Consider the following 25,552-nt stretch of genomic DNA (forward strand, 5'->3'; position numbering starts at 1 on the left):
CCTGGCTTTCCACCCTGACCACCAGCCAGCACTTTGTTCTCTTTCCTACAGACAAGCAACTTTGTTGCCAAGAGCTGACTTTCTTCCCAGAGCTCAGCAGGGGTAAGAGCTTCCTTTCATTTCCAGTATTTTATTTTGGAAATTTCAGATTGAACTGGGGGAAAAGGCTGCTGAAGATTTAACAGACTCCAGCATTCGATGACTGCTGGTACAGTATTATAGAAATCCATATGCCTTCACTAGTTAATTCCCTGTCCACCATAGGGGTCCAATCTGGATTTTCTCTGGAAACAGAAGATGGGGGCTGGGGGTGAAGAAACAGGAATAAGTATCCTTAAATACAAAGATCCTTCCAGTTAGGCCCGGTGTTCCGGAGTCCCAGGCATCCTCATCACGGAGCAGGGATAGTCTTGCTAAAGTCATGGATCCCAGCCCCGACTTAGGGGTGGGTGTAACACCAGATGGACCCAGGCCTGGAGCTGGACCAGAGCCAGGCTCTTTGGCTTCTAGTTGAAGTGTCACTTGGTGAGATGGCAAAGGAAATTGTTTTAGGGCGCCAAGGGTCCAATGGAAAGCCCAGCTTTTGGGGTATCAATCTGCTTTTCTCTGTTGCTATGGTTGAAGGGGTTAAATATTTCATCAGTGTGGCATGGGCCCCGGCATCAGTGGCTGGATCGCATGGAAGGGCTGATGTGGTGGCAGGAGCCCGAGGTGGCTCAGAGCGGTAGCCATCTCCTGGCCCGCACCAGAGGCTTCAAAGACAAGTGCAGATCTGAGTGATTGCTGTCTGGAAAACTTTCACCAAATAAATAAACAACTCGGGATTTTGCCAAGAAATAGAGCTTTGTCTTTCCTTGTGGGTCCCCTTGGAGACCTAGGAAAATGATGCCTCTTCCCCCTTCCCTAAACATGGAACTAGTTTGGCTGACAAGGAGTTTCACTTTCTATCCTCGCAGAACTTCAGAGAAAGCAATTACATATACTGTGGCGGACACCCAGGGTGGGAGATCGCTGAATTTTAGGGGTGGGTGCCTTAGGAAGGAGCATGCATGTGCTGACCACAGACCATCTCCTCTTTTGGTGAAAACACAGCATTGAATGGCCTCTATTTTGATTATAAGGACATGTTGTGGATTTTGCAGGCTTTGGTTGAAGTTTCTCTATAATTACCCCCAAATTTCAGAGAGCTTTGGTTTTTTTCAGTTTTTAGTCCCATGAAATTGAAAGTTGAGAGGGATCTAGAGGTGAGTTTGGACATAGATGTGGGTTTGAGCTGGAAAATGGAACTGATAACATGCAGGCCAGATGCTCTGCCAAAAGAAAAATAAAGGTTCCGCGAGATCAGGTGCCTGCATGTGAGAATGTCCCGCTCGGGTGCTGCCCAGTTCCCCCCAGTACCCTTCTTCCCCGTCTCCTCCCACAGCGGTGTCTTCCTGGTAGCGAGTCATGCTTCGAGAGCTTGCCAGTGTCCCCCAGGGGTGGCCGCTGCCCACGTGATTGTGGCTTGACTTTTCTCTTCCTTGGAGACACGGTGGGGAGGGCTCAGGCCCTAGGCCCTGGGTCCTTGGCGAGAGATCACTTGAAACCGTGTCTCTTGGTTTGTTTTCTTGACTGCTTAGTCATTCCTGCCACTAATGGCGTGGCTGCCAGACTCGGCTGAGACGACTCCCTGCAGTGGCCAAGCTGTCAGGCAGTTGGAGCCTTTCTGCCCAGTTTGTACTGTGTGTCTCTGTGGGCATGAAGGTCAGAGATGGCTATCTGGAATCACTGTGCTGTGGCTGCTAGGGAGCCTGGAGCACTTTGCTGTTTCTCCTCCACCCCACCCTCCATTCTCATCTGTCCCTGTCCCTCTAGGAGGGAAGGGACAGTCTCCGATTTACTGGTAGGGAACTGTGACAAGCCAAACACAGGGCTTGCCCTGCGGGCAGTGGCAACAGCAGAGGCCAACCTTCTGCTACCTGGCCTCTGCCTGGCACCAGCCGTTCTGATCCCCACTCTTATTCACCTGTGAAAGAAAACGCTTCAGCCAGGAGAGATGGATGACACCAGCAGCAGCCTTCCCCGTAGGAACTGGGTGCTTTTCTATCTACCGCTTTTCTATCTCCTCTCCAATAGATCAGGCCAGCTGTGAGGGCTGGTGTCTTTGTTCTTACTTGTTCAAGGTCTTCCTGATCCTGTCCTCCCTCACCTGACTCCCACCCATCCTTCAGGTCTTAGGAAAATCATTTTCCCAGGAGGCCATTCTTATTTCTGCCTGTCCCATTCCCTACTCCCAGTGCCCTCTGTTATACTCTGCCTCATCAACTCTGTTCTTTCCTAACATATCATTCACTATGTGTTGTTGTAAAAAATACGTTCTCCCTGATGGGGGGGCAAAGGATAGGTCTGTCTTGCCCACAGATTGATCCTCAAGTCCTAGTCCTTGGGAGGCTTGTCCTATTTGAATGAGAGTGGGCTTGGATTTTCTTAAAAAATTTTAGGTCAGGTATTTGGACCTAGTTTCTTTAGATCAGGGGACAGAGAGGAATTTAGTCTTAGACCTATTGAAACTGAAAAATTTGTGGTCCAGGACACAGCCAAATACATGGGTCTGAAACACAAGTAAAGAGATCACCCTTGGGGCATAGATTTGGAAATCATTAGCAAGTCCTGGAAGGTGGCCTCCTGTGCCCCCCGTGTTGGCTGCAGTCTAGGTTTGACATGGTTAGAAGAATAGGATTGGGGGGATGGAGGACAAGGGTTCTCTCTCCAAGCAGATTTTCTTTCCCATGGGTTTATCCATTTGTTTTTCATCACAGAAATGGCTTCCACCTTCCATCCGCGAGAATGTGAACTGTCTAAACAAGAAGGGCAAAGCTATGGCTTCTTCCTGCGAATCGAGAAGGACACTGATGGCCACCTGGTCCGGGTAGTTGAGAAGGGAAGCCCGGCAGAGAAGGCGGGCCTCCAGGATGGAGACCGAGTTCTTAGGATCAATGGTGTCTTTGTGGACAAGGAAGAGCATATGCAGGTGAGTGGGCCATCTGGGGTTCTTCCTCCAGGATCTTTTTAGTCTCCACATCTCTGCTGATTAGTTTTTGGGGTCGGCGGAGAGTTCCCAGCTGCCACTGGCAAGGCAGACCCCTTTATGGCCCTACCTTCTGCCTGCTACTCAAGTCCCTTCCAATGAACTGGGATCTGTAAAATTATTCCTAGATTGAATAGTGCCAGAGTCCATAGGCATCGTGTTTGCTATATGCCAGGAACTATGCTAGGCAATTTCATATTCATGAAGGAATGAATGAATTCATGGGTTCCTCATGGAACCCATGAGGTTCCATATCACATGTCACAGAAGAGGGCTCAGAGGCACGGAGAACTTTGCTTGCTAATGTGCTCATGCAGCGAACCCATGGATGGTCTGACCTGCCCCAGTTCTGCCTACCCCCTAGTGGATGCTCCTTCCACTACGCCATGCTGTTTCTATTAGCCCAGCTGAGACTGGGCCACAGTCTAGGTTACAACAGTGTTAGAGCCCTGTCCTCTCCAATCTGCCCCTGGATCTTAGGAAAAATGGGGTACAGATGGCTGGAGCCCCATCTGCTGACTCTTTGGGCTTCAGGGGTCAGCATTCTGAATCTCTAGATGCAGAGAATGAGCAGATGGTGAGGATTCCCTATGGGCACTGATAGGCTTCTTGGTTAAAGTGATCTTTTTCTTCTTCCTAGGTTGTAGATCTAGTCAGAAAGAGTGGGAATTCAGTGACTTTGCTAGTCCTGGATGGGAATTCCTATGAGAAAGCAATGAAAAAACAGGTAGACTTGAAAGAGTTGGGTCAAAGTCAGAAGGAGCCGAGTTTGAATGATAAGAAACTACCCTCTGGGATGAACGAAGGAGCACAGACTTGGACCCAGCCACGGCTCTGCTACCTGATGAAGGAGGGGAATAGCTATGGCTTCTCTCTGAAAACTGTCCAAGGTGAGCTCGAGGGTGGCCTTTCTTGAAGAAAGATATTATTATTGGTTAATGACTTCTTTGACAGATTTTTCAGATGCTCTGGCTGTCCAACTGCAGCTTCTCCCTCCTACCCTCCCTCCCTGGCCTTTCCCTTGCTTTGACAATTGCGCAATGAGGGATCAAAACACTGGACCCAGCCCAGGGCAGGGAGGGGTGCTGGGCACTCCTGTCCCCTAGTGTTTGTTGGGCTGAGCTTTGGAGGCCAGAGGGTGAGAGGGCTGATGCTTCTTTGTTATTCTTTCCTGTCTGCCTTAGGGTGAGGAGGGAGGGGAGAAGGGGAAGAAAAGGCAAGAAAAAGGAGATTCTTCATCATAGCTACTTTCGAATAGCTACTTTTTCACTTCTGAGTGCCCAGATGCTCCTTTATTCAGCAAATTCTGGAGCACCTGTTGATGAGGCAGACCCTGGTCTAGTTTCCGAGGAGGCTATATTAGTCCTCACCCTCTTGTGACACTGAAGTAGTGCCTAGCCTCCCCCCTGCTCTAAGGTGCCTCTGTCTGACAGGAAGTACTAGAAGTACTAGAAGATCTGTTTCAAGAATTAATAGAGATGCAGGCTGACTTTTGCTCAGTTGCCCGTGGTTCTGTGATGGTGTCTCTGGGATGTAGGCGGGAGACACAGACACTACATAATCCTTTCCGGTTCGACCTTGAATGTTAGTCCTCCCACGTTCTTTCCGCTACTGGAGAAGCACAGGTCGTAATTGAGTAAATCATAAAGAGCCGAGCAATAGTAGACATAAATTGTTTCCAAGGCTTATTTAACCTATAGCAAGTGACGTAAAGTAGCTATAAGGGGTACTTCTCGGGGTGCCTGAGTGGCTCAGTGGGTTAAAGCTTCTGTCCTCAGCTCAGGTCATGATCTCAGGGTCCTGGGATCAAGTCCCACATCAGGCTCTCTACTCAGCAGGGAGCATGCTTCCCTTCCTCTCTCTGCCTGTCTCTCTGCCTACTTGTGATCTCTTGTCTGTCAAATAAATAAATAAAAGCTTAAAAAAAAGGTACTTCTCAAGTTTGTCCATTATTAAACATAATGGTGCAGGTCAAGGGAAGCTGGACGTTTCATAGAAGTCCATTATCAGCAAAATGGTGTAAAAGTTATCATAATTCAGATTCTACTCCTTGGACTCTTGTGCTAGTATACATAATAAATGTTTTCGATTTGCTTTATGAAGAAAATGTTTTCTTTGTGACAAATATATAACAAGGCAACCGGAGAAATTTTAAGGCAGCAGTTTATACTGTTATTCCTTATAAATCATTTATTTTGTCTTGATGAAGCTACCCTTTGACCAGGTTGAAATATTAGTATCTTGAAAGAAGTGGCAGCATTTCTATAAGAAGCACCTAAGTCACATCATCTATTAATCCAGACTGACTGTGTGTGCCCACCCTTCTGTGCCTCTGTTCTCTTAAGCCAGAATGAGTGAGATTTTGTGACTTCACTGGTGTATGGTGGTTGGCAATAGTACTAATTAAAGAGGACAGAGTGGAACAGAAGCCTTCTAATTCCACAAAGGCAAAGAATGGGAGTAAGGCACAAGGAAGCATCAAGGGCATGGCTTGGTGCTTTCTGCCTCAAGAGGCTACTGCCCTCTGAGATTCCTTCCTTGCATTCAGCTGGACTCAGAAATTCTACTCGGATTAATAGAAACCAAACCGATCAACATCTGTGTCAGACTTTGTGCCAGGAGCTATAATTTTAGTTCAAGATCAGAAGACCCAGTCTATTTGAGTTAGCCTTAAAATTGGAAGTTGTAATTTTACATTTTGGGGAGAAAACCCTTTATAATTGGACTTTCCATGAAATGGAGTTGTAATGCTTGTCCATGCCCTTTCAGGTAAAAAGGGAGTGTATATGACTGATATAACGCCTCAAGGCGTGGCTATGAAAGCTGGTGTCCTGGCTGGGGATCACTTGATTGAAGTGAACGGAGAGAATGTTGAAGATGCCAGCCATGAGGAAGTGGTGGCAAAGGTATGGCCCAAAGGGGACTTTCCTTACTTTTCACTCTACTCTTACTGGAAGTGACAGGAAGACACGAATGGCAAATTATGATGGGAGGAATATAGTGATGAGAGTTAACCAACCCTTTGCATTAAGAGGGTACGGACTCACTAGTGGTGTCAGCAGTGTTAACATGGGGTTCTGGAATAAGGCCTTTGCTGGTTTCAGGTTTTTGGAGAAAAGCATTCTAAAGTATTGTTAATTTTGGATCTTATTTGTACCTGATTGGAAGCCCCCTCCGAATTTATAACAAAGTCAGTGTTCTACTAAAATGTTTTAATACAAGCTGGCAGATAACCAATGTGGTGATGGATAGAGAGCTACACATAGAGAGTATTGGAAGACATGTTACCCCAAATCTTATGTCCCAGCACAGTTCCCTGACACATGGATAGCCCTCTGAGGTTTTCCTCTGTGGTCATATGGAACCTTGAAAACTGACCAACTTGATCTTCTCTTGGTAGAATAATTTTTCAAAGTAGACCTTTTCATGGTTTTCCAAACTCCTTTTCTAGATTTAAGTACTTCACTTAAGTACCTTTCTGGGTTTTCTGAATTCTAGCTCTCACTTGGATTCAGTTAGCATCTGTGTGGGTGAGGTCATACTTAGCAAAGGCAAACACAGCTATGGACATGGAGATAGTGTTCACCAGTGAGATGGTAGGAAAGAGTATCATAGTTTAAACTTGGGTCTTACATTCCATTATTTTCTATCGAATCCAGAGACCTGTGACTCCAGGAAGAAACTTTCCTGCTTCCCACACTGTTCTTTGGCGATGGCTGTCGGTCTTACTTGTGTGTGCTGTTGCAGGTGAAAAACTCTGGAAGCCGTGTCATGTTCCTGCTGGTGGACAAGGAGACGGACAAGCTCCATGCTGAGCAGAAGATAAAATTCAAGAGAGAGACAGCCAGTTTGAAATTGCTACCCCACCAGCCCCGGGTTGTGGAGATGAAGAAGGGAAGCAATGGCTATGGTTTCTATCTAAGGGCAGGCCCAGAACAGAAGGGTAAGGTACTAGGAGAACAGAAAACTTGGTGGTATAACCATCTAATTCTTCAGCCACTCTGACTCTGGAGTTCTTTTGGGCCCCCGAGTCCCTACCAGCTGCTGAGGGGACAGTGAGAGACTAGAGAGCATAGCTGGATCATTTTCCGTGGGGGCCATGATGGGCATCTCAAGGTTTCCTTAACAGAATGATGAGGCAGAATTTTGGATCTGGGAAATGCTGTAATTTGCTCTTGGGGAAAAAAAATACCCTAATTTGTAGCATTTGTTGATTTTTTTTTTTTTTTTTTTTGGTTTACCTTTTTGTGGTGAAAATACTTCCAATATACCCGATTTCAAGCCATGAATGCGCTACCCTGGCATGCAAAGTTGAGAAGTCTTGAGCAGAATTGGTTCTGGATCTGAGTAAGGGGTGTGGGTCGGGTTCTGGGAATCAAATAGTATCTGAAATCTTTCTGATTCCTTCTAACTCAACAGGGAAAGAATTAAGGTCCTTATAGGGAAGCTGACTATATAAAGGAATCCAGGCTCAGGCCATTAGCAAACTGTTGTTCTAGATGTTGCTATTTTCTTTTCATCGTGTATATTTATATTAATATGAATCAAATTAACATTTGATGAATTATATAAAAACATCCTCAGGGCCTTATAGAATATCAAGTGACTCAAACAGGAATTCTTTAGTCAAGGAGCCCACTATTTAGTAGAGGAGATACAACACATATTACCATGACTGAAGGTGGAGGGTGGGGGCACCATAATATGGGGTAGAGTACTATTGGAATTCAAGGTTGGAGCAAATTTTTCTTACTAAAAAAGTACTGGAAGGCCTCATGGTAGAGACAGCACCTGAGCTCAGGCCTTTGTAGTGTGAATAAAATTTGAACAAGTAGATGGTGTGGGGACAATGAAGGCCATTCCATGAGGATAGGATTGTGTGAACCAAGCAGGGAAACGTGGGTACAGTTTGATTGGCATCTGATGTGTGGCACAGAAAAGCACGTCAGAAAGGCAGGTTGGAAAGAGATGATGAGGGCCTTTAATGCCAGGCTGAAGAGTCTGGACTTGGCTCTGTAGTTGATGGGGAGCGAAAAGTTTTTTCAACAGTGTGAGAGGCAAAAATTAAGCCTGCAGCATCTTGGGGGCTCTACACATCTCCATTACTCCTAATATTCTGCAAGAAGAATTTCTGAAATTGAGGGCTGGGAAAAGATAAAGGAATTATTATAAGGACAAATAGTTGTGGTTTAACTGGGATCAAATTTAGATCTTATTCTGTTCTAAAGTCCGTGCTTGTGCTGTTGTACCTGGGAAGACTTGATCAGACATTGCATCAAGATGAATCTGAAGGCAGATCTGCATTGGAGAAGGCAAGGATTAGGGACAGGGAGAGCTGTTGGTAAGGTGCGGTAGTCGTTAGGTAGATTTCAGGCAGAAACTAAGATGAAATGCGTTTAGGGAGAAGAAGTGGGACCATAGAAGAGATGTGTCAAATATTAAGGTAGCATCAAATGACCTAGCAGTTGATTGAAATATGGGGAGTGGATACTGTGGAAGAACTGATGCTAAATGTCAGTGACTGGGGTGATGGTGCTGCTATGAACAGGGGAACAAGGGGAGGAGCTTTGGGATGGGGGAGATGGGCAGAGATGACTTTTGGTTTGAACACGTTTCATTTGAGGGGACTATGGGCTATCTACTTGGAGATGCCCAGCAGCAAGCTGGAAAAGTGAAACGAGCTTGTTAAAATAGCGGGAAGAACAAAAAAAGTATGAGAGATCTAAAGGCATCTGGTGAAGGCAGTTCGAGTGAGGAGAGGAAGGGTAAAGACGCATCCTTGAGGCACGCACACACAAACACATTCATAGTTGAATACATCCAATTGCTACTAAAATGCCAGCATGTGTTAATTAGGCTCTGGGTTCTTTGGTTTGGTTCTTCTTTCTTCTTTCTGCCCCATTTTAATGGCTTAGCATCTACATAAGATGTATGGGTACAAAGATGCTCACTGACTTCTTGAGAACTTGCTCACTCTTAATGCTTAGCATGCAATTTTGTCAAGATTATGTCTCAGATGTGTTTAGTTACAACACGATTCTTTTCTTTAAGATCTTTCATCGGTAATGGCTGAGTTTGTTCCTGGAGTAAGTTGTGGGCAGGGAATGTGGCTGGATGGTGTGCTTATCATCTTCCTTGGATGCTGGTGGGAGGGTCAGTAGTATTCAGAATGACTTTTAAATTTATCTTATCTGATAAAATAAATGGGTCCCAGCAGAAATTCTACAGCTTAATTTAGGGGTCTTTCTGATAATTTTATTTCATTTTTGGGGAGGGTAGGTCAAGTCATCAAAGACATAGATTCTGGAAGTCCGGCAGAGGAAGCTGGCTTGAAGAACAATGACCTGTTAGTCGCTGTCAACGGCCAATCTGTGGAATCCCTGGATCATGACAGTGTGGTGGAAATGATTAGAAAGGGAGGAGATCAGACTTCGCTGCTGGTGGTAGACAAAGAGACGGACAACATGTATAGACTGGTAAATAATTTGAGGCTGTATATTCATGCATTAAGGTTGGGGTTCATGCTCTCAAGTCCTCAAACTTTGGCTAAGTTACCACTTTGGTTTTCAAATTGGAAGGGCATAACAATCATCATTAAGGCCGCACTGATGTTCAAACTGGTAGTGATAAGAGAATGCCAAGTAATAGGTACATGAGTTTTAAATTCTTAGATTCCAAATTTTGAAAGAATTTGCAAATGTAACTACAGAACTACTCTTGGTGATCTAAGAAAAATCTATGAACGATAGCCTGGGAAAAGGCAGATGTAACCCTAACTTTCCCAAGTAGGAAACAACGGGATTTTAAACCATAGACCAATGAATTCCATTAACCCACAGAAAAGACTAGAAAGGATTTTTATTTATTTATTTTAAAAGATTTTATTTATTTGACAGAGAGAAAGACAGTGAGAAAAGGAACACAAGCAGGGGGAGTAGGAGAGGGAGAAGCAGGCCTTCTGCTGAGCAGGGAGCCCGATGCAGGGGCTCAATCTCAGGACCCTGGGATCAGGGCCTGAGCCAAAGGCAGAAGCTTAACGACTGAGCCACCTGGGCATCCCTAGAAAGGATTTTTAAATAGCTTCTAAGCCCTTAGCAAGGAAACGGAATCACAGATTCACCAAGACTAACTAACCCTAGTGTCAAACTAACTTTATTTGCTCTCAACTTTTAATCACAACTGGTGTTATCTGCATGTTTTGTTTCTTAATAATCTTTTAATTTTATCACAAGAAGTGAGGTGTTCAGTCCAGTTTAACAGACATGTGGGGGCCTTCTACATACCATGGTCACAAAGATGAACAAAGATGGTCTTGTTCCATGCGATACATAATAACGGAAGCATCTGAAGGTGCATAAATGATACAGAGGAGGAATATGGTAGGGTGTGGTATTAGTCCCTTTTTATAGATTAGCAATTTCTTAGTCTCTTTAAACTTCATTTTTAAAAAAAGTCTCCCACTTTTTAAATTTGAACCCAACCTGAATTTGAACGCAGGTTCTTAATTCATTATACCATATACCCTCTCTGCACATTTTGATGAATTATTTCAAGATACTTGCGTAAAGAAGATTAAAGAGTGAACTGGATGATAGAACAGTTAATGGGTTTTTAAAATGGGTTCTAGCTAGTTGTACAACCTTACCTGAAGAATCCTTGATATTGGAACAGTGTCAGTCTGAATAGATGGCTCCAGTGGTAGGCTTCTTATCTTCAGCTAGTTTCTTACCAAATTTGGATGACAACATGGAAAATACTCAACACACTTAAGTCATATTGATGGCTTAATGTATTGATGGGTAATTAATTTACTAGAGATTATATTCAAAATATCCAGTCAGGATAGAAAGAAGGGTAAAAACTAATGAGCTTAAGTTTAAACAGGAATAAATTTCAGGTACTAAACTAACTTAAAACTAAATTGTATGAATACCAAATGGTGAGACCTGATTTGAGGACTACAAAAAAGACCAGAAACCTGATTATACTCTAAGTAGCCACCCCCACCCCACAAAAGGCAATTTAAAGTTACCTTAACTGACACTTGGCTTTGGAGATGATAGTCTTTCTGTCCTGAGTTGTTCAGACCATACTTTAAATGACCCATAATGTGATCTTGGGCAAGTTACCCTCCCTGTGCTTGCACCCTTAGTTGTAAGATGGGGATTACTACTGTGAAGGGTTATATGAGGTAGTATTTAGAATAATGCCTGGCACATAGGTATGTTTGTTAAGACAACACTGTATCCAGTTCTGAGAACATAACTATAAGAAGGCCAGTGTCCAGAAAGGTAATCAGGGCAGAGGTTTTGGAGATCACCATATGAATATTTAGTTTGAATAAGCGTAGACTTTGGGGAAGAAAGGAGAACATTTTCAAGAATTTGAAAGGCTAGGGATGCCTGGGTGGCTTAGTTGGTTGTCTGCCTTTGGCTCAGGTCATGATCCCAGGACTCTGGGATCAAGTCCTGCATGGAGCTCCTTGCTCAGCAGGGACCATGCTTCTCCCTCTGCCTGGCGTTCCCCTTGCTTGGTGCGCTGGTGTTCTATCTCTTTCTCTGACAAATAAATAAAAATTAAAAAAAAAAAAAACCAAGGAATTTAAAAGGCTAAATGGTAACTATGTAAGGCAATAGATATGTTAATTACCTTGATTGTGGCGATCACTTCACAATGTGTATGTGTATCAAATTACATCATACACCTTGAATATATACAATTTGTTAATTACACATTAATAGAGCTGAAAAAAAATGAAGCAAACACTGACAAACTTGAAAATAGAAATAGACAATTCTACTATAATGGTTGGGAGACTTCAATATCCCATTCTCTATCATGGACAGAGCCACCAATCAGAAGATAAGGAACTCAAGGGCTTGAACAAAAGAAACTAACTAGATCTAACAGAAATACAGAGCACTCTATCCAACAACAGAACACATTCTTCTCAAGGGCACAAGGGCCATTCTCTAGGACAGACCATATGTTAGACCACAGATTAAGTCACAATAGCCAAAAGATGGAATCATGTGTCCACTGACAGATGAATGGATTTAAAAATGGTGGTAAATATAGTGTGTGTATATAAAATTGAAAAAATATATTTAAAAGAATTCAGAAGGTTATTACATGCAAGAAGCCCCTTTTTGGGGGTGTTCTACGGGGCATAGCTTAACTAAATAGAGAATATATAGGGAGCTAGCTTTTGGCTTAAGGACACATGAAGCTGCCAGGAATAGGGGGAGCCATTTTTGCCAAGTTATGACTTCCCAGCTTGTGGAAAATTTTAGGCAGAAGTCAGGAGGTCACTGCTCTGGCTGCTATAAAGGGGATTCTGGCATCAGTTCTTTTCTAATCCCTCCTGATTTTATGACAATGATTTCTCTGTAATGTTCTGGTTTAATATAAGAGAACTTTGATCTGAAAAGATGCCTGTCCCCATATTCTCCCTTCCCTCTCCCCAAATGCCCTCTAAAGTAGGTTCTGTACAGGGGTGGGTGGCTGGTGGTGGTGGGGATCTTTGAGATCTATAGGTGAATCAAACAAACCAGTTCTTGGCACATACTAGGCACCCAAATATATGAAAGTGCATAAAACCTCATTAAGTGTTTAATGTTACAGTACTTATCTTCAAGGTCAGCTGCTACTATCCCATACAGCTGATTTGCCTGTTGGGTAGTGATGTCAGAGGTATTTTTGTATGTAATGAGTCACTGGTAACTTTCCACATTGTAAAAACAGAAAGAAATGTGGGACATTACATTTGCAAGCATATCACTGAAAGTTCTGAAATTTAGTTGACCTGGGTAACTTAGGAGTTCTTAGCTGGTGCTGCTCTTGTTTAGAAAGGAAGATGTGGTCTTGTGGTTAGTGAGAGAAATGATAACCAGAGGACCCTATTCTAATTTTAACCAGGTAGCCGAACAGTACAATCTGGGGCAGAGCACACATTGTACTCACTTGCAATTGCTTGATTTTCTACTCCTTGCCTAACAAATATCCTGGATACTTGTAACCAGCGATTTAACTGCTGATCCAGGATCTTATCATACCCAAATCTACCCTATTAGTTCTTTCAGTTAAAACCTACAGTCTACTAAGCTTTTAATTCTTTAAAAAAAATCAGTCGTGTGTTTCCTGTTCTAGGTCTCTTTTGTATTCAAGACTTTCACTCCCTTCTTCACATGGATGGTCTGAGAGAGGAGATGGATTAGAAGTATTTAAAGATGGTGAGGAGTTTGACCTAACAGGAATGTCAGCTAATGATTACAACAAAAAATAGTAAAACGAGTACAACAGATTACTCTGTGTACTTCAGATGGTGATAAAAATATTGCTCTGTTGCACTTTCTCTGATGTGTTCAAGGAGCTCTGAAGACCATCTTACTGAGGAGGAAAGGGCCTGATGAACCTATTATGCAGGAGCTACAGGGCAAGTCACAAGAAACTAGCATTTTTGTTACTTATTTTGGGATCTTTGCACGGCATTCTGTACTCTTTCGATTTTTGTGTATTTGGGCATTTGTTTACTCCATAGCTAAGCTCAATCTTTCTTTTTATGTTTTGCGGTTGGGGTAGTATAGAAATTTTCCTGCCCACAATCAGATGTACCCGCCAGGCTTGTGGAACATGGGTGACACCTTGTGAATGAGGCTAGCACTTTTCGTAAAGTATAACTACTCATACTTACAATTAATGGGTTTTTCCCCCTTTATTTTCAAAAGGCTCATTTCTCTCCATTTCTCTACTATCAAAGTCAAGAACTGCCCAATGGTTCCGTCAAGGAGGCTCCAGCTCTGATGCCGGGGCCCACTCCTCCAGAAGTGTCAAGTCCAGATACTACAGAGGAAGTAGGAGATCATAAGCCTAAACTTTGCTGGCTGGTGAAAGGAGAAAATGGCTGTGGCTTTCACTTAAACACCATTGAGGGTCAGCCAGGCTCCTTCGTCAAAGAGGTATGGTCCTCTGGTTCTAGCAGCCCAATGAGCGCAGCCGCAGTTGAGAGAGCTGTGGTTTCTCCTGCTCACTGATGGCTTAGTAAAAAGCTTACATGGAAGGCCTACACTGAGGGTCTCACTTGGGTTTAAACAAATGCTGTCATGGTCCTCTACCCTTTAAGACAGTGACCAGTACACCCTAAGCTCACCTCTTTTCTTTTTCTTAAACACCTAATTGTCTTTAGATACTTTCAAATCAAATAGAGTGATTTGGTGTGACTAGTTGACAGTCACTGTCAGCTCTGAGTGGGAGTGATACTTGGTAACTTACACATTTGGAATAATGTCCCTAGCCTGTAGGGACTGACCGTGAGAAGACCATTCTTATGGCTCCTAAGTTGGGAATGCAGAAAGGGAACCTATGAAGGCAAACCTACAATCACTGTAATGCTACACATTTTTTTTCTGACGCTTTTAATGATTTTTTAAAAAAATTGTAGTTGACATACAATGTTATAGCAGGTGTACAACAGTGTTTTAATAATTATATACATTACAAAGGCTCATCATTGGTTAAGTGTAGTTATCACTGTGTCATACAGTTATTAAATATTGTTGACTATATTCCCTAAGCTGTACTTTTAATTCCTGTGACTTATTTATTTTATAACTGGAAGTTTGTACTTCTTAATCCCCTTTGCCCATATCCCCCATCTATCTCTGCTTTGGCAACCCACCAGTTTTTTCTCTGGATTTGAGTCTGTTTGTTTTGTTTCTTGGATTCTGAATACATGTGAAATCATAAGGCACGTGTCTTTTTCAGTCTGACTTATTTCATTTAGCATATTATCTAAGCCCATCCGTATAATTGTGAATGGCAGGATTCTTTTTTATATGGTTGAGTAATATTCCATTGGGACACATGCACATGCCACATCTTCTTTATCCATTCATCTATCAGTGGGCACTTAGGTGGCTTCCATACCTTGGCTAGTAGAAATAATGCTACTATAAACTAGGAGTGCACAGATCTTTTCAAATTGGTGTTTTTGTTTTCTTTGGGAAGATACTCAAAGTGGGATCAATGGGTCTTATGGTATTTCTATTTTTAATTTTTTGAGGAATCTCCATACTGTTTTCCATAGGGGCTGCACTGATTTACAATCCCCACCTGCAGCACACTGGGGTTCATTCTCTTTTCTCCACATCCTCGCCACTACTTGTCATTTCTCATCTTTTTGGTACTAGCCCTTCTGACAGGTGTGAGGTGATACATTATTGTGGTTTTGATTTGTATTTCCTAATTAATAATGTTGAGCATCTTTTCCTGTGTGTCTCTTGGCCATGTGTGTGTCTTTTTTGGGAAAACACCAATTCAGGTCTTCTGTCCATTTCTTAATTGGATTATTTGTTGTTGTAGGAGTTTTTATATATTTTGGATTTCAACCCCTAATCAGATATATCATTTGCAAATATCTTCTCCATTCAGTAGGTTGCCCTTTGGTTTTGCTGATGCTTTCCTCTGCTGTGTAATGGCATTTTAGTTTGGTATAGTCTGAATAGTTTCTTTGTGCTTTTCTTTCCCTTGCCTGAGGAGACAGATCTAGAAAAATGCTGCTAAAGCTGATGTCAGAGTTAATTATTGCCTGTGTTTCCTTCTAGGAGTTTTAGGTCTCATATTTTTAGTTTTAGTTTTCAGGTCCCATATTTAGGTCTTAATCCATTTTAGGTTTTTGTATGTGGTATAAGAAAGTGGTCCAGTTTCATTCTTTTGCATGTATCTTTCCTGTTTTCCCAGCACCATTTATTGAAGACACAGTCTTTTCTGCACCGTATATTCTTGCCTCCTTTGTTGTAGATTAATTGACCATATAAGCATGGGTTTATTTCTGGGCTCTCTATTCCGTTCCATTGATCTATGTGTCTACTTTTGTGCCAGTACTACACACAGTTTTGATAACTGTAGATTTGTGGCATACCTTGAAATCTGGAATTATGAGACCCTAGCTTTTTTCTTCTTAAGAGTGCTTTGCCTATGCAGGATCTTTGTGGTTCCATACAAATTTTAGGATCTTTCCTAGTTCTGTGAAAAACACTATTGGAATTTTGATAGGCATTTCATGGAATCTGTAGGTTGTTTTGGGTTGTATGGACATTTTAACACTATCAGTTCTCCTAATCTGTGATCATGGAATCTTTCCATTTATGTGTGTCATCTTCAGTTTCTTTCTTTAATGTCTCACAGTTTTCAGAGTACAGGCCTTTCAGATCTCCTTCTTAGCCTTCACTGAGTTTATTCCTAGGTGTTTTATTCTCTTTGATGCAATTGTAAATGGGATTTTCTTCCTTCCTCTCTTATGCTAAGCTCAACCGGAGCATAGCTACCATCTGTCACCATACAACATTACAATATCATTGACCATATTCCCTATGCCGTATCTTTTACCTCATGATTTATTCATTCCATATTCCACCATTTTTGTGTGTGAAAAAGTGGTCATTCTCTTAGGTAGCTGTCCAGTTTTCATGTGAACATGTATTGAAGGGACTCTCTGTTCTCCACTATATATTCTTCCCTCCTTTGTTGATTCATTCACCATATAACTGTGGGATCATTTCTGGGTTTCCTGTTCTGTTCTATTGATCTGTGTGTCTATTTTTTTGTGCCAGTACTACTGTTTTGATTACTGTAGCTTTGTAGTGTATCTTGAAATCTGGGATTGTGATATACCAAATTTTCTTCTCCCGTCTCAAGACTGCTTTGGCTATTTTGCTTTCTTTTGTGGTTCCCTATGAATTAGCATTATTTGTTCTAGTTCTGTGAAAAATGTTGTTGGTATTCTGATAGGAACTGCACTGAATCTATAGATTGCTTTGGGTAGTTTGAACATTTTAACAATATTCTTCCAATCTATGAACATGAAATGTCTTTCCATTTGTTTTTGTCATCTTCAGTTTCTTTCATCATTGTCTTTTAAGTTTTCAGAGTACAGGCCTTATACCTTCTTGGTTTATATCTTGTATCTTTACTGATTTACTCTAATTTTTTGGTGGAGTCTGTAGGGTTTTCTATGTATAGTATGTTATCTGCAAATAATAATTTTACTTTTTCCTTATCAATTTGGATGCCTTTATTTCTAGTCTGATTCTTACATCTAGGTCTTCCAGTGTTATGCTGGATAAAAGTGGCAAGAGGGAACGTTGTCCAATTTATTGGCTTCTAAATTTTCGTAATAGTTTCTTATAATCCTTTTTATTTCTATGGTGTTGGTTGTGACTTCCTTTGAGTTCTTTTTTTTCTTGATGAATCTGCCTAAAGGTACACAGTTTTGTTTATATTTCAGAGAACCAGCTCTTGATTTCATTGACCTTTTCTTTTCTTTTTTTTTTTAGTCTCTATTTCCACTTAGATCTTTTTCTTTCTTTGACTAACTTTGGACTTTGTTCTTTTTCTAGCTCTTTTGGACATAAGGTTAAAGTGAAATGTTCTTGTTTCTTGAGGTAGGGCAGTATCTCGGTAAGCTTCTTAGAACTGCTTTTACTGAATCCCAAAGACTGAATTGTGTTTTGTCTCCATATATATATTTTTAATTTTTAAAAAAGATTTTATTTATTTATTTGACAGAGAGAGATCACACATGGGCAGAGAGGCAGGCGGGGGGAAAGCAGAGCAGAGAGCAGAGAGCCCGATGAGGAGCTTGATCTCAGGACCCTGAGACCATGACCTGAGCTGAAGGCAGAGGCTTAACTCATTGAGCCACCCAGATGCCCCATCTCCATGTATTTTTTTATTTTCTTCTTGATTTCTTGGTTGACCCATTGTTTAGTAGTACATTATTTGTGTTCTTTTTAGATTTTTTCTTGTGATATCTAGTTTTATACTGTTGTGATTGGAAAAAATGCAGGATATGATTTCAGTCTTAAATTTATTAAGACTTGTTTTGTGGCCAAACATGAGATCCTAGGGAATATTCAATGTGTACTTGAAAACAATGTGTATTTAGCTATTTATTTTTATTTTGTATTTAGCTATTTTGGATAGAATGTTCTGTATATACTTGTAAAGTCTATCTGGGCTAATTTGTGGTTCAGAGTCACCATTTCCTTTTTAATTTCTGTCTGGATGACATATCCATTGATGTAGGTGAAGGGTTAAAGTCACCTATGATTATTGTATTACTGTCAGTTTCTCGCTTTATGTCTATTAATAATTGCTTTATGTATTCTGGTACTCCTATGTTGGGTGCATAGATATTTATGATTGTTATGTTGGACTGTTCCGTTTATCATTAGGTAGTATCTTTGTCTCTAGCTACTGTCTTTGTTTTAAAGTCTATTTTATCTAATGTAAGTATTGCTACCCTGGCTTTATTTTTGGCTTCGATTTGCATGGTGTGTTTTCTAGTCTGTCACTTTTAGCCTGTGTCTTTAGGCCTGAAGTGTGTCTCTTATAGGCAGCCTATAAATCGTCTTGTATATTAAGTTGATGGTTAGTTAATTTCAAACTTTTTTTTTTTTTTTGAGAGCGAGCGAGCAAGTGAGAGTACACAAACAAGCACAGGGGAAAGAGGGGCAGAGGGTGAGACAGAATCCTAAGCAGGATCCATGCCCTGTGTGTAACCTGATGCAGGGGGTTTGATCTCACAGCCAAGATCATAACCTAAGCCAAAATCAAGAATCAGATGCTTAACCAACTGAGACGCCCAGGTTTCCCGAATTCAAATACATTCTAAAAGCCATACATTTTTATTCCTTTCCCTCCATATTAGTGCATGTCTTATTTTACATCTTTTTATTTTGTAAATCTTATTTTTTTAAAAGATATAATTGGTTTTACTACTTTTGTGGTTCAACTTTCATACTAGGTTTCTACTACCTTTACTATATTTTTGCTTTTATTGGTGAAATTTTTTCCTTTCATAATTTTCTTCTAGTTATGGCCTTTCTTTTCCACTTGGAGAGACCCTACATTTCTTGTAAGGCTGATTTAGGGGTTGTGACTTCTTTAAGAGTCTGGGAAACTCTTGCCTTCAATTCTGAAAATAATCTTGCTGGGTAGAACATTCTTGCATGTGGGTTTTTTCCTTTCAGCCCTTTGCAGGCCAGAGGGGGAGTGGGATTATATACATAATCCCAAAGTTTCTACTGAAAAATCCGTTGACAGCCTTTATGAGATTTCCCTTGTATGTAGCTAGTTGCATTTCTCTTGCTGCTTTTAAGATTATCTTTTTTTTTTTTTAAAGATTTTTTTATTTATTCATTTGACAGAGATCACAAGTAGGCAGAGAAGCAGGCAGAGAGAGGAGGAAGCAGGCTCCCCGCTGAGCAGAGAGCCCTATGTGGGGCTCAATCCCAGGACCCTGGGATCATGACCTGAGCTGAAAGCAGAGGCTTTAACCCACTGAGCCACCCAAGTGCCCCAAGATTCTCTATCTTTAATATCTTTGACATTTAAATTGGGGTTCATCTTGCTTGGGATTCTCCTGGATGTCTGTCTCCTTCCCCAGGTTAGAGAAGTTTTTAGTTATTTCTTCAAATAAGCTTTCTGTCCCTTTCCCTCTTCTCCTTCTAGGGTCCTTATGACATGAATGTTACCATGCTTGATGTTGTCCCAGAGATTCCTTAATCTAATCTCAATCAATTTTTTTTCTTTTTGTTCAGCTTGGGTGCTTAACTGTTTGTCCAGATCACTGATCTGTTCTGTATCATCTGCTGATTCCCTCTAGTGTTTTTAAAATTTCAGTTATTATAAAAACCAATCAGAGATAAAGAATATATTTTCTATTTCTTTTTTTTTTTTTTTAAAGATTTCATTTATTTATTTGACAGACAGAGATCACAAGTAGACAGAGAGGCAGGCAGAGAGAGAGAGGGAAGCAGACTCGCCGCTGAGCAGAGAGCCCAAGGCGGGACTCGATCCCAGGACCCTGAGATCACGACCCGAGCCGAAGGCAGCGGCTTAACCCACTGAGCCACCCAGGTGCCCCATGTTTTCTTTTCTTTTTTTTTTTTTTAAAGATTTTATTTATTTATTTGACGGAGAGAAATCACAAGAGAGGCAGGCAGAGAGAGAGGAAGGGAAGCAGGCTCTCCGCTGAGCAGAGAGCCCGAGGCGGGACTCGATCCCAGGACCCTGAGATCACCACCCGAGCCGAAGGCAGCGGCTTAACCCACTGAGCCACCCAGGCGCCCCATGTTTTCTATTTCTTTACATTCTCACTGAATTCATTTACTCGTAAGTCTGGTGAGCATCTTTATGACCTTTACTCTGAACTCTTTCTCAGGTTTGTTGCTTATCTCCATTTTGTTCTGTTCTTAGGTTTTGTCTTACTTCATTTAGAGCATATTCCTGTCTCATTTTGTCTCACTTTTGGCTTATTTCTATGAATTAGACAAACCTTTACCTCTCCCTGTCTTAAAGGAGTAATCTTGTGTAGACTGTGTACCTAGTGGCTTTGAGTGGAGCCAGCTCTGGTGGCATGGCTGAAGCAAGCATGGGCTGGGATGATCTTGGTGTGCCTATGCCATGACTGCTTTGTTTGACAGCTGAGGGTGTCCTGGTGTCTGCTATAATGGGCCCACCTTGAGCTGGTATGAGCTAGGGTCCAGGGTTTGCTGAGGTGGCAGAATGGCTAGAGCATCTGGACCCTGGGCCTGTCTTACACTGTCAAGGTGCAGAGGGAATGTAAACAGTGGTACTTGCTAGTACCTGTGACCCTGGAGAGTTTCAGCAGTTTCCCTACCATTTGGAGGATGCTCCAGGGTTAGTAAAATGGTTCCCTTCATAGCCTAGTTGCTCTTTAAACTGCTATTTTTTCCCCCTGTGCCCCAGGTCTAGGGAATCTGTGTGCAGACTCCTCCGTGCTCTCCCTCCCTACTGCAGTTTGTAGTGTCAAGGGTGAGGGTTTCATCATTACTGTCTCTCTCTCCTGCTGTCCTCTCTGTGATCTATCCTTTTTTTTTTTTTTTTTTTTTTTTTGGTGCCGAAGCTGCTCAATCAGCCCTCAGTTCTTCAGGAGGAATTGCTATTTATGTAGGTGTAGATTTGGTGTCTGTAGGAGGAAGTGAGTTCAGAGTCTCCTTGTGCTGTCATTTTGGAGCCCTCTTCCCATGGTACTCAAATATTTGAGTATGGAAGTTGGAGCTTTCAGAAGCAGAAAAGCATCAGAGCACCTTTTTTTCTATATCTCAGGGAGCAATACCATGGTTAAGAATACATTTTCAAACTCCTCTCTCCTCTCAAGGGAAGCTAATCTAACATTCCTTTATCCACGTCTGGAAGTAGTAATTGAGAACCTCTTTTCACAGGTACAGAAGGGCAGCCCCGCTGAGCTGGCAGGGCTGGAGGATGAGGATATCATCATCGAAGTGAATGGAGTGAACGTGGTGGATGAACCCTATGAGAAAGTGGTAGAAAGAATCCAGAGCAGTGGGAAGAATGTCACATTCTTAGTCTGTGGAAAGAAGGCCTATGATTATTTCCAGGCTAAGAAAATCCCTATTGTTTCCTCCATGGCTGATCCACTGGATGCCCCCACTGATTCCAAAGAAGAAACACTGGCAGAACCAGAGCATGACTCACACATGGCAAAAGAACGAGTGAGTGAGGGTAGACTTCTTTCAGGGAATGATAAAGTCCTTAATAAGTACACTTCAGGTCTGTGTTTACCACAGATTTCCTAGAATACTAGAAAATTACAAAGGTAACAAGCAAGTAAAATTATTTTGGTGGAGAGGAAGTGGTAGGAGGACAAGCTGCTTTTTCATAGCATGGAGTTACAGTAACTCTCCAGATAAAAATCAATAAATAAAAGTTTATCAAAATTATAATGGAACCACCAGAAGAACCTGAATCAGACTATGTATAAATTCTCGTTCTGCCACTTAACAGCCTTGCAAATGGATTTATTTGCTCTTGCTTCACTTTCCCCACCTGTAAACCAAGGACAATTTGTTGGATTATAATTAGGATTATATTAACTAAGACTATTTTAAAAAATTACTAATTTTTAATTTTTTAAATTTAAAATCAATTAACATATTGTATTAGTTTCAGAGGCAGAGTTTAGTGATTCATCAGTTGCGTATGACACCTAGTGCTCATTGCATTAAGTGCCTTCCCTAATGCCTGTCACCCAGTTACTCCATCCCCCTACCCACCTCCCCTCCGGCAGCCCTCAGTTTGTTTCCTATTAACTAAGATTATTAAAGTGCTTCAAACAGTGCCTAGTTAATAATGGTAAGCATAAAATGCATGGTTTTTAAGATAATTGGTAGGTATTTGTGTTTTATTAATAGGGAGGACTAAGCATTATTCTGTATTAAAATCCTTGATAAGTCTATTTTTGCCCACGTTCATAGAAATGTATGGCAAAGCCAAGACTCTAAAAATTTTATATCATTCTTCTTTCCATTAAATTCTATTCCATTTACATTAATTTTATGGACTGGTCATAAATTAAATACTAATACTATTAATTAATTTAATACTAATACTATTAATTAATTAAATTAATTAAAACTATTAATACTAAATACTAATGAATACACACTTAGTTTGGGATGCTATAATAAAATACCATAGACTGGTGGCTTATAAACAACACACATTTATTTTTCTGAAGGACAAATTTGGTGTCTGGGAAGGCCCGCTTCCAGGTATAGGCAGCCAATTTCCTGCTATGTCCTCACATTGTAGAAAGGGATAGGGGGCGGGGTGGGGGGGTGGTTCTTTACAAGGCATTAATCCCAATCACGAGGGTTCTGCCCTCATGACCTAATCACCTCCCAAAGGTCTTACCTCCTAATATCATCAGCTGACCTTAGGATTAGTATTTCAATATATGAATTTTGGGGAGATACATTCAGACCACAGCACACACCATAGTCACTGACCTTGCATTCTTTTTTTTTTTTTTTTTTAAGATTTTATTTATTTGACAGACAGAGATCACAAGTAGGCAGAGAGGCAGGCAGAGAGAGGAGGAAGCAGGCTCCCCGCCGAGCGGAGAGCCCGATGCGGGACTCGATCCCAGGACCCTGGGACCATGACCCAAGCCAAAGGCAGAGGCTTTAACCCACTGAGCCACCCAGGTGCTCCGGACCTTGCATTCTTGATTGCTTAGCAAAGAAAGCCTTCTGTGTGTCTTTAAAAAGTTTTATATTTCCATAGCAAGTCAATTATAGGCCTGTGCTAGCTTTATAGAAAAGATATACAGATATTAAGAAATTTGTTAGTGTCAAACAGCAAGCTGGAAACAAAACCAAGTGTAAAATTCAGGTTACCTGGCTTCTAGTGAGTGACTCTACTTCCTGCCTTAAGTCATGCAACTGTTGCCATTCACGCTCTCGCACTTATAAATCTTTTGTTTTCTTTTGCACAGGCGTACAGTACAGCCTCACATTCTTCTTCCAATTCTGAAGATACAGAGATGTGATAAGAGCAAATAAAGGCTTTGACCGACAGCTGGTTCTGGGTATTTAGTAGGAATCCTTTCCCGAAGAATGAGCTGCCACCCGTTTACTGTTTCTGTTAGAAACCCCTCTGGGAACCAGTTCATCATGTGGGACTGTCTTCTGTTGTCATTTGTCTTAGGGGTGACTACTGCAATAGATGGCTTATTTATGGTCAACTTAAGGCAGGAGCCAGATTCTTTTCATGTGATCTCTTTCAAGCTTCAGCTTCACTACATTTCTCAGTATGACGATTATCTCTTAATTTTATAGGATCCCTGAGCACTAAAGATGATTCATAAATCTGTATATGTGAGAGCTGCTACAAAGTTCTGAGCAGATAAGCCTATTAAAATTATGCTTTTGTAAGAATGCTGTGGTTGCTAAAATAGATGCCATTAAGAATGTCTTTAGAGGGGCGCCTGGGCGGCTCAGTGGGTTAAAGCCTCTGCCTTCAGCTCAGGTCATGATCCCAGGGTCCTGGGATCGAGCCCCACATCGGGCTCTCTGCTCGGCAGAGAGCCTGCTTCCTCCTCTCTCTCTGCCTACTTGTGATCTCTGTCTGTCAAATAAATAAATCAAATCTTTAAAAAAAAAAAAAAAAAGAATGTCTTTAGAGTATATTGGAATCTTCCCTGTTAGCTGATAAAACCTTAATAGTGCTTTTGTTTTTGGTAAACTTGCTTTTACGCTTTAACCTTCATTTTGTCTTTAGAAACCCAAAACATAATAAAATTCGGAGTAAGATCTTAGAGACTTCCTGGCAATAAAACTCAGGATTTCTTTAAATTGCATTTCTCAATGTTCTATAAACTTTCCAGCATTTTTCTTTCACAGATGGAGAAAGTAGGGGCTAGGATAGGAAAATGACTTACTCCATTTAACAGTTATTCATTGTTTTACCCCACAGCATGAGGGACAGATGGAAAGGAAAAAAAATGAGACATCGTCACCAAATTGAATGTACGGTAATTCACTCTCAAATAATACTAAATTAAAAGGAGATCAATAAAGATAATATACCTGAACGCTCTCGGTAGAATCTATTTCAGTAGCACTCTGTCCCATCCCCAGACAAGAGCAGAGAACCTGTTGGTTATTTTAAGGGGACAGGGTCTGGCACGGGGATGCCAACCATGTTAGCTTGCACAAGCCCACTACACCAAGCTATCCTTGAGAAAATGAAGCTAAGGCCAAAGGGTTACAATCTGATTTTAATGATAGTCAATCTCAAGGGAAAGCCACATGAGCCTTGAATAGAAATTCTGGGAGCCTCCTCCCTGTGAGCCTTGAACAGTTATTCTGGGTGTTTGGCCCAGCTACCTGAGACTTCCCCTTATCCCAGAGTTCCAGTGTATTCCCCCCACCTAGTTTCTTGGCTCTTTTCCACTCCCTTCCTCCCTGTGTTGCACAAGCCTCAGACCTATGTGGGATGCCCTCAGCTGAGTGCTAACTTAAGTTTACTTCAGGCTCTCATGTTCTAGCTAATGCTACTCATGATCACAGTATCCACAGAGGAGGAAGGCATAAGCTGAAGGTAGAATATGCTACCTCAGCATTTTGATTGTTTAAGAAACATTAGGCCCTGGTCCCCTCAATGTTTTCTCTTATATTCAAATTCTGACACTGGCCTGTAGCAGTCTGTAATAGGCATGAGCTCAAGGTGCCATATGCTTCTCTGGTGCCTGTTTGTGAGCCAAATAGAGGAACAGTATGCTGGAGAGAGCACTGACCAGGAAGATCACATCAAACCAACGGTGATAGAAGTTGAACTGCAGCTCTCCGAGGACTTCGGTGATTATGGTACGGTATTCCAGAGGCATGCTCATTCGAATCAGTAGCACGGAGGAGACAAAGTACATCCCCTGTAAGTCAATCCGGAAGTCACTCTGAGTGCAGTGAAGGGCCAAAGGGAATTGTTGAAATACTGAGAAGTATCAACACTTCTGGTACTTTACAGTTGTGAGGATAAAACTAGATCATCAAACTTACCATTATCTGTGCTAATAGCAGGACAATGACGTTGGAGGACTTACTGCTAGAGATGGCATAAAAGAACTGTCAAGAAAGGGAGAAGAACTTAGGCAGTGCT

At 41.6% G+C, this 25,552-nt stretch overlaps 2 protein-coding genes across 6 annotated transcripts in view; one reads left to right on the forward strand and one right to left on the reverse strand.

Moving 5' to 3' along the window:
* PDZK1 (PDZ domain containing 1) overlaps positions 1 to 23,829 on the forward strand; it is a 37,025-nt gene extending 13,196 nt beyond the window's left edge. Inside the window, exons 2-10 of one of the 3 annotated variants that reach the window (XM_045997409.1) lie at positions 52 to 102; positions 2,799 to 3,010; positions 3,708 to 3,957; positions 5,837 to 5,973; positions 6,815 to 7,010; positions 9,347 to 9,543; positions 13,795 to 14,025; positions 21,316 to 21,606; positions 23,391 to 23,829. In XM_045997409.1, the coding sequence (XP_045853365.1) occupies positions 2,801 to 3,010; positions 3,708 to 3,957; positions 5,837 to 5,973; positions 6,815 to 7,010; positions 9,347 to 9,543; positions 13,795 to 14,025; positions 21,316 to 21,606; positions 23,391 to 23,444 (1,566 nt within the window). In that variant the 5' untranslated portion in view covers positions 52 to 102; positions 2,799 to 2,800 and the 3' untranslated portion in view covers positions 23,445 to 23,829. The remainder of the gene's footprint in view (positions 1 to 51; positions 103 to 2,798; positions 3,011 to 3,707; positions 3,958 to 5,836; positions 5,974 to 6,814; positions 7,011 to 9,346; positions 9,544 to 13,794; positions 14,026 to 21,315; positions 21,607 to 23,390) is intronic. The other 2 variants (XM_045997380.1, XM_045997439.1) reach the window with 2 other exon arrangements.
* An 827-nt stretch (positions 23,830 to 24,656) lies between these two features.
* Positions 24,657 to 25,552, reverse strand: part of LOC123937011 (Golgi pH regulator) — a 58,454-nt gene continuing 57,558 nt past the window's right edge. For 2 of the 3 annotated variants that reach the window (XM_045997526.1, XM_045997607.1), the window contains exons 13-14: positions 25,453 to 25,518; positions 24,657 to 25,325 (exon numbers count right to left, since the gene is read on the reverse strand). In XM_045997526.1, the coding sequence (XP_045853482.1) occupies positions 25,119 to 25,325; positions 25,453 to 25,518 (273 nt within the window). In that variant the 3' untranslated portion in view covers positions 24,657 to 25,118. The remainder of the gene's footprint in view (positions 25,326 to 25,452; positions 25,519 to 25,552) is intronic. The other variant, XM_045997695.1, reaches the window with a different exon arrangement.

Source organism: Meles meles, chromosome 1 (assembly GCF_922984935.1).
Source record: "Meles meles chromosome 1, mMelMel3.1 paternal haplotype, whole genome shotgun sequence".
NCBI lineage: Eukaryota > Metazoa > Chordata > Mammalia > Carnivora > Mustelidae > Meles > Meles meles.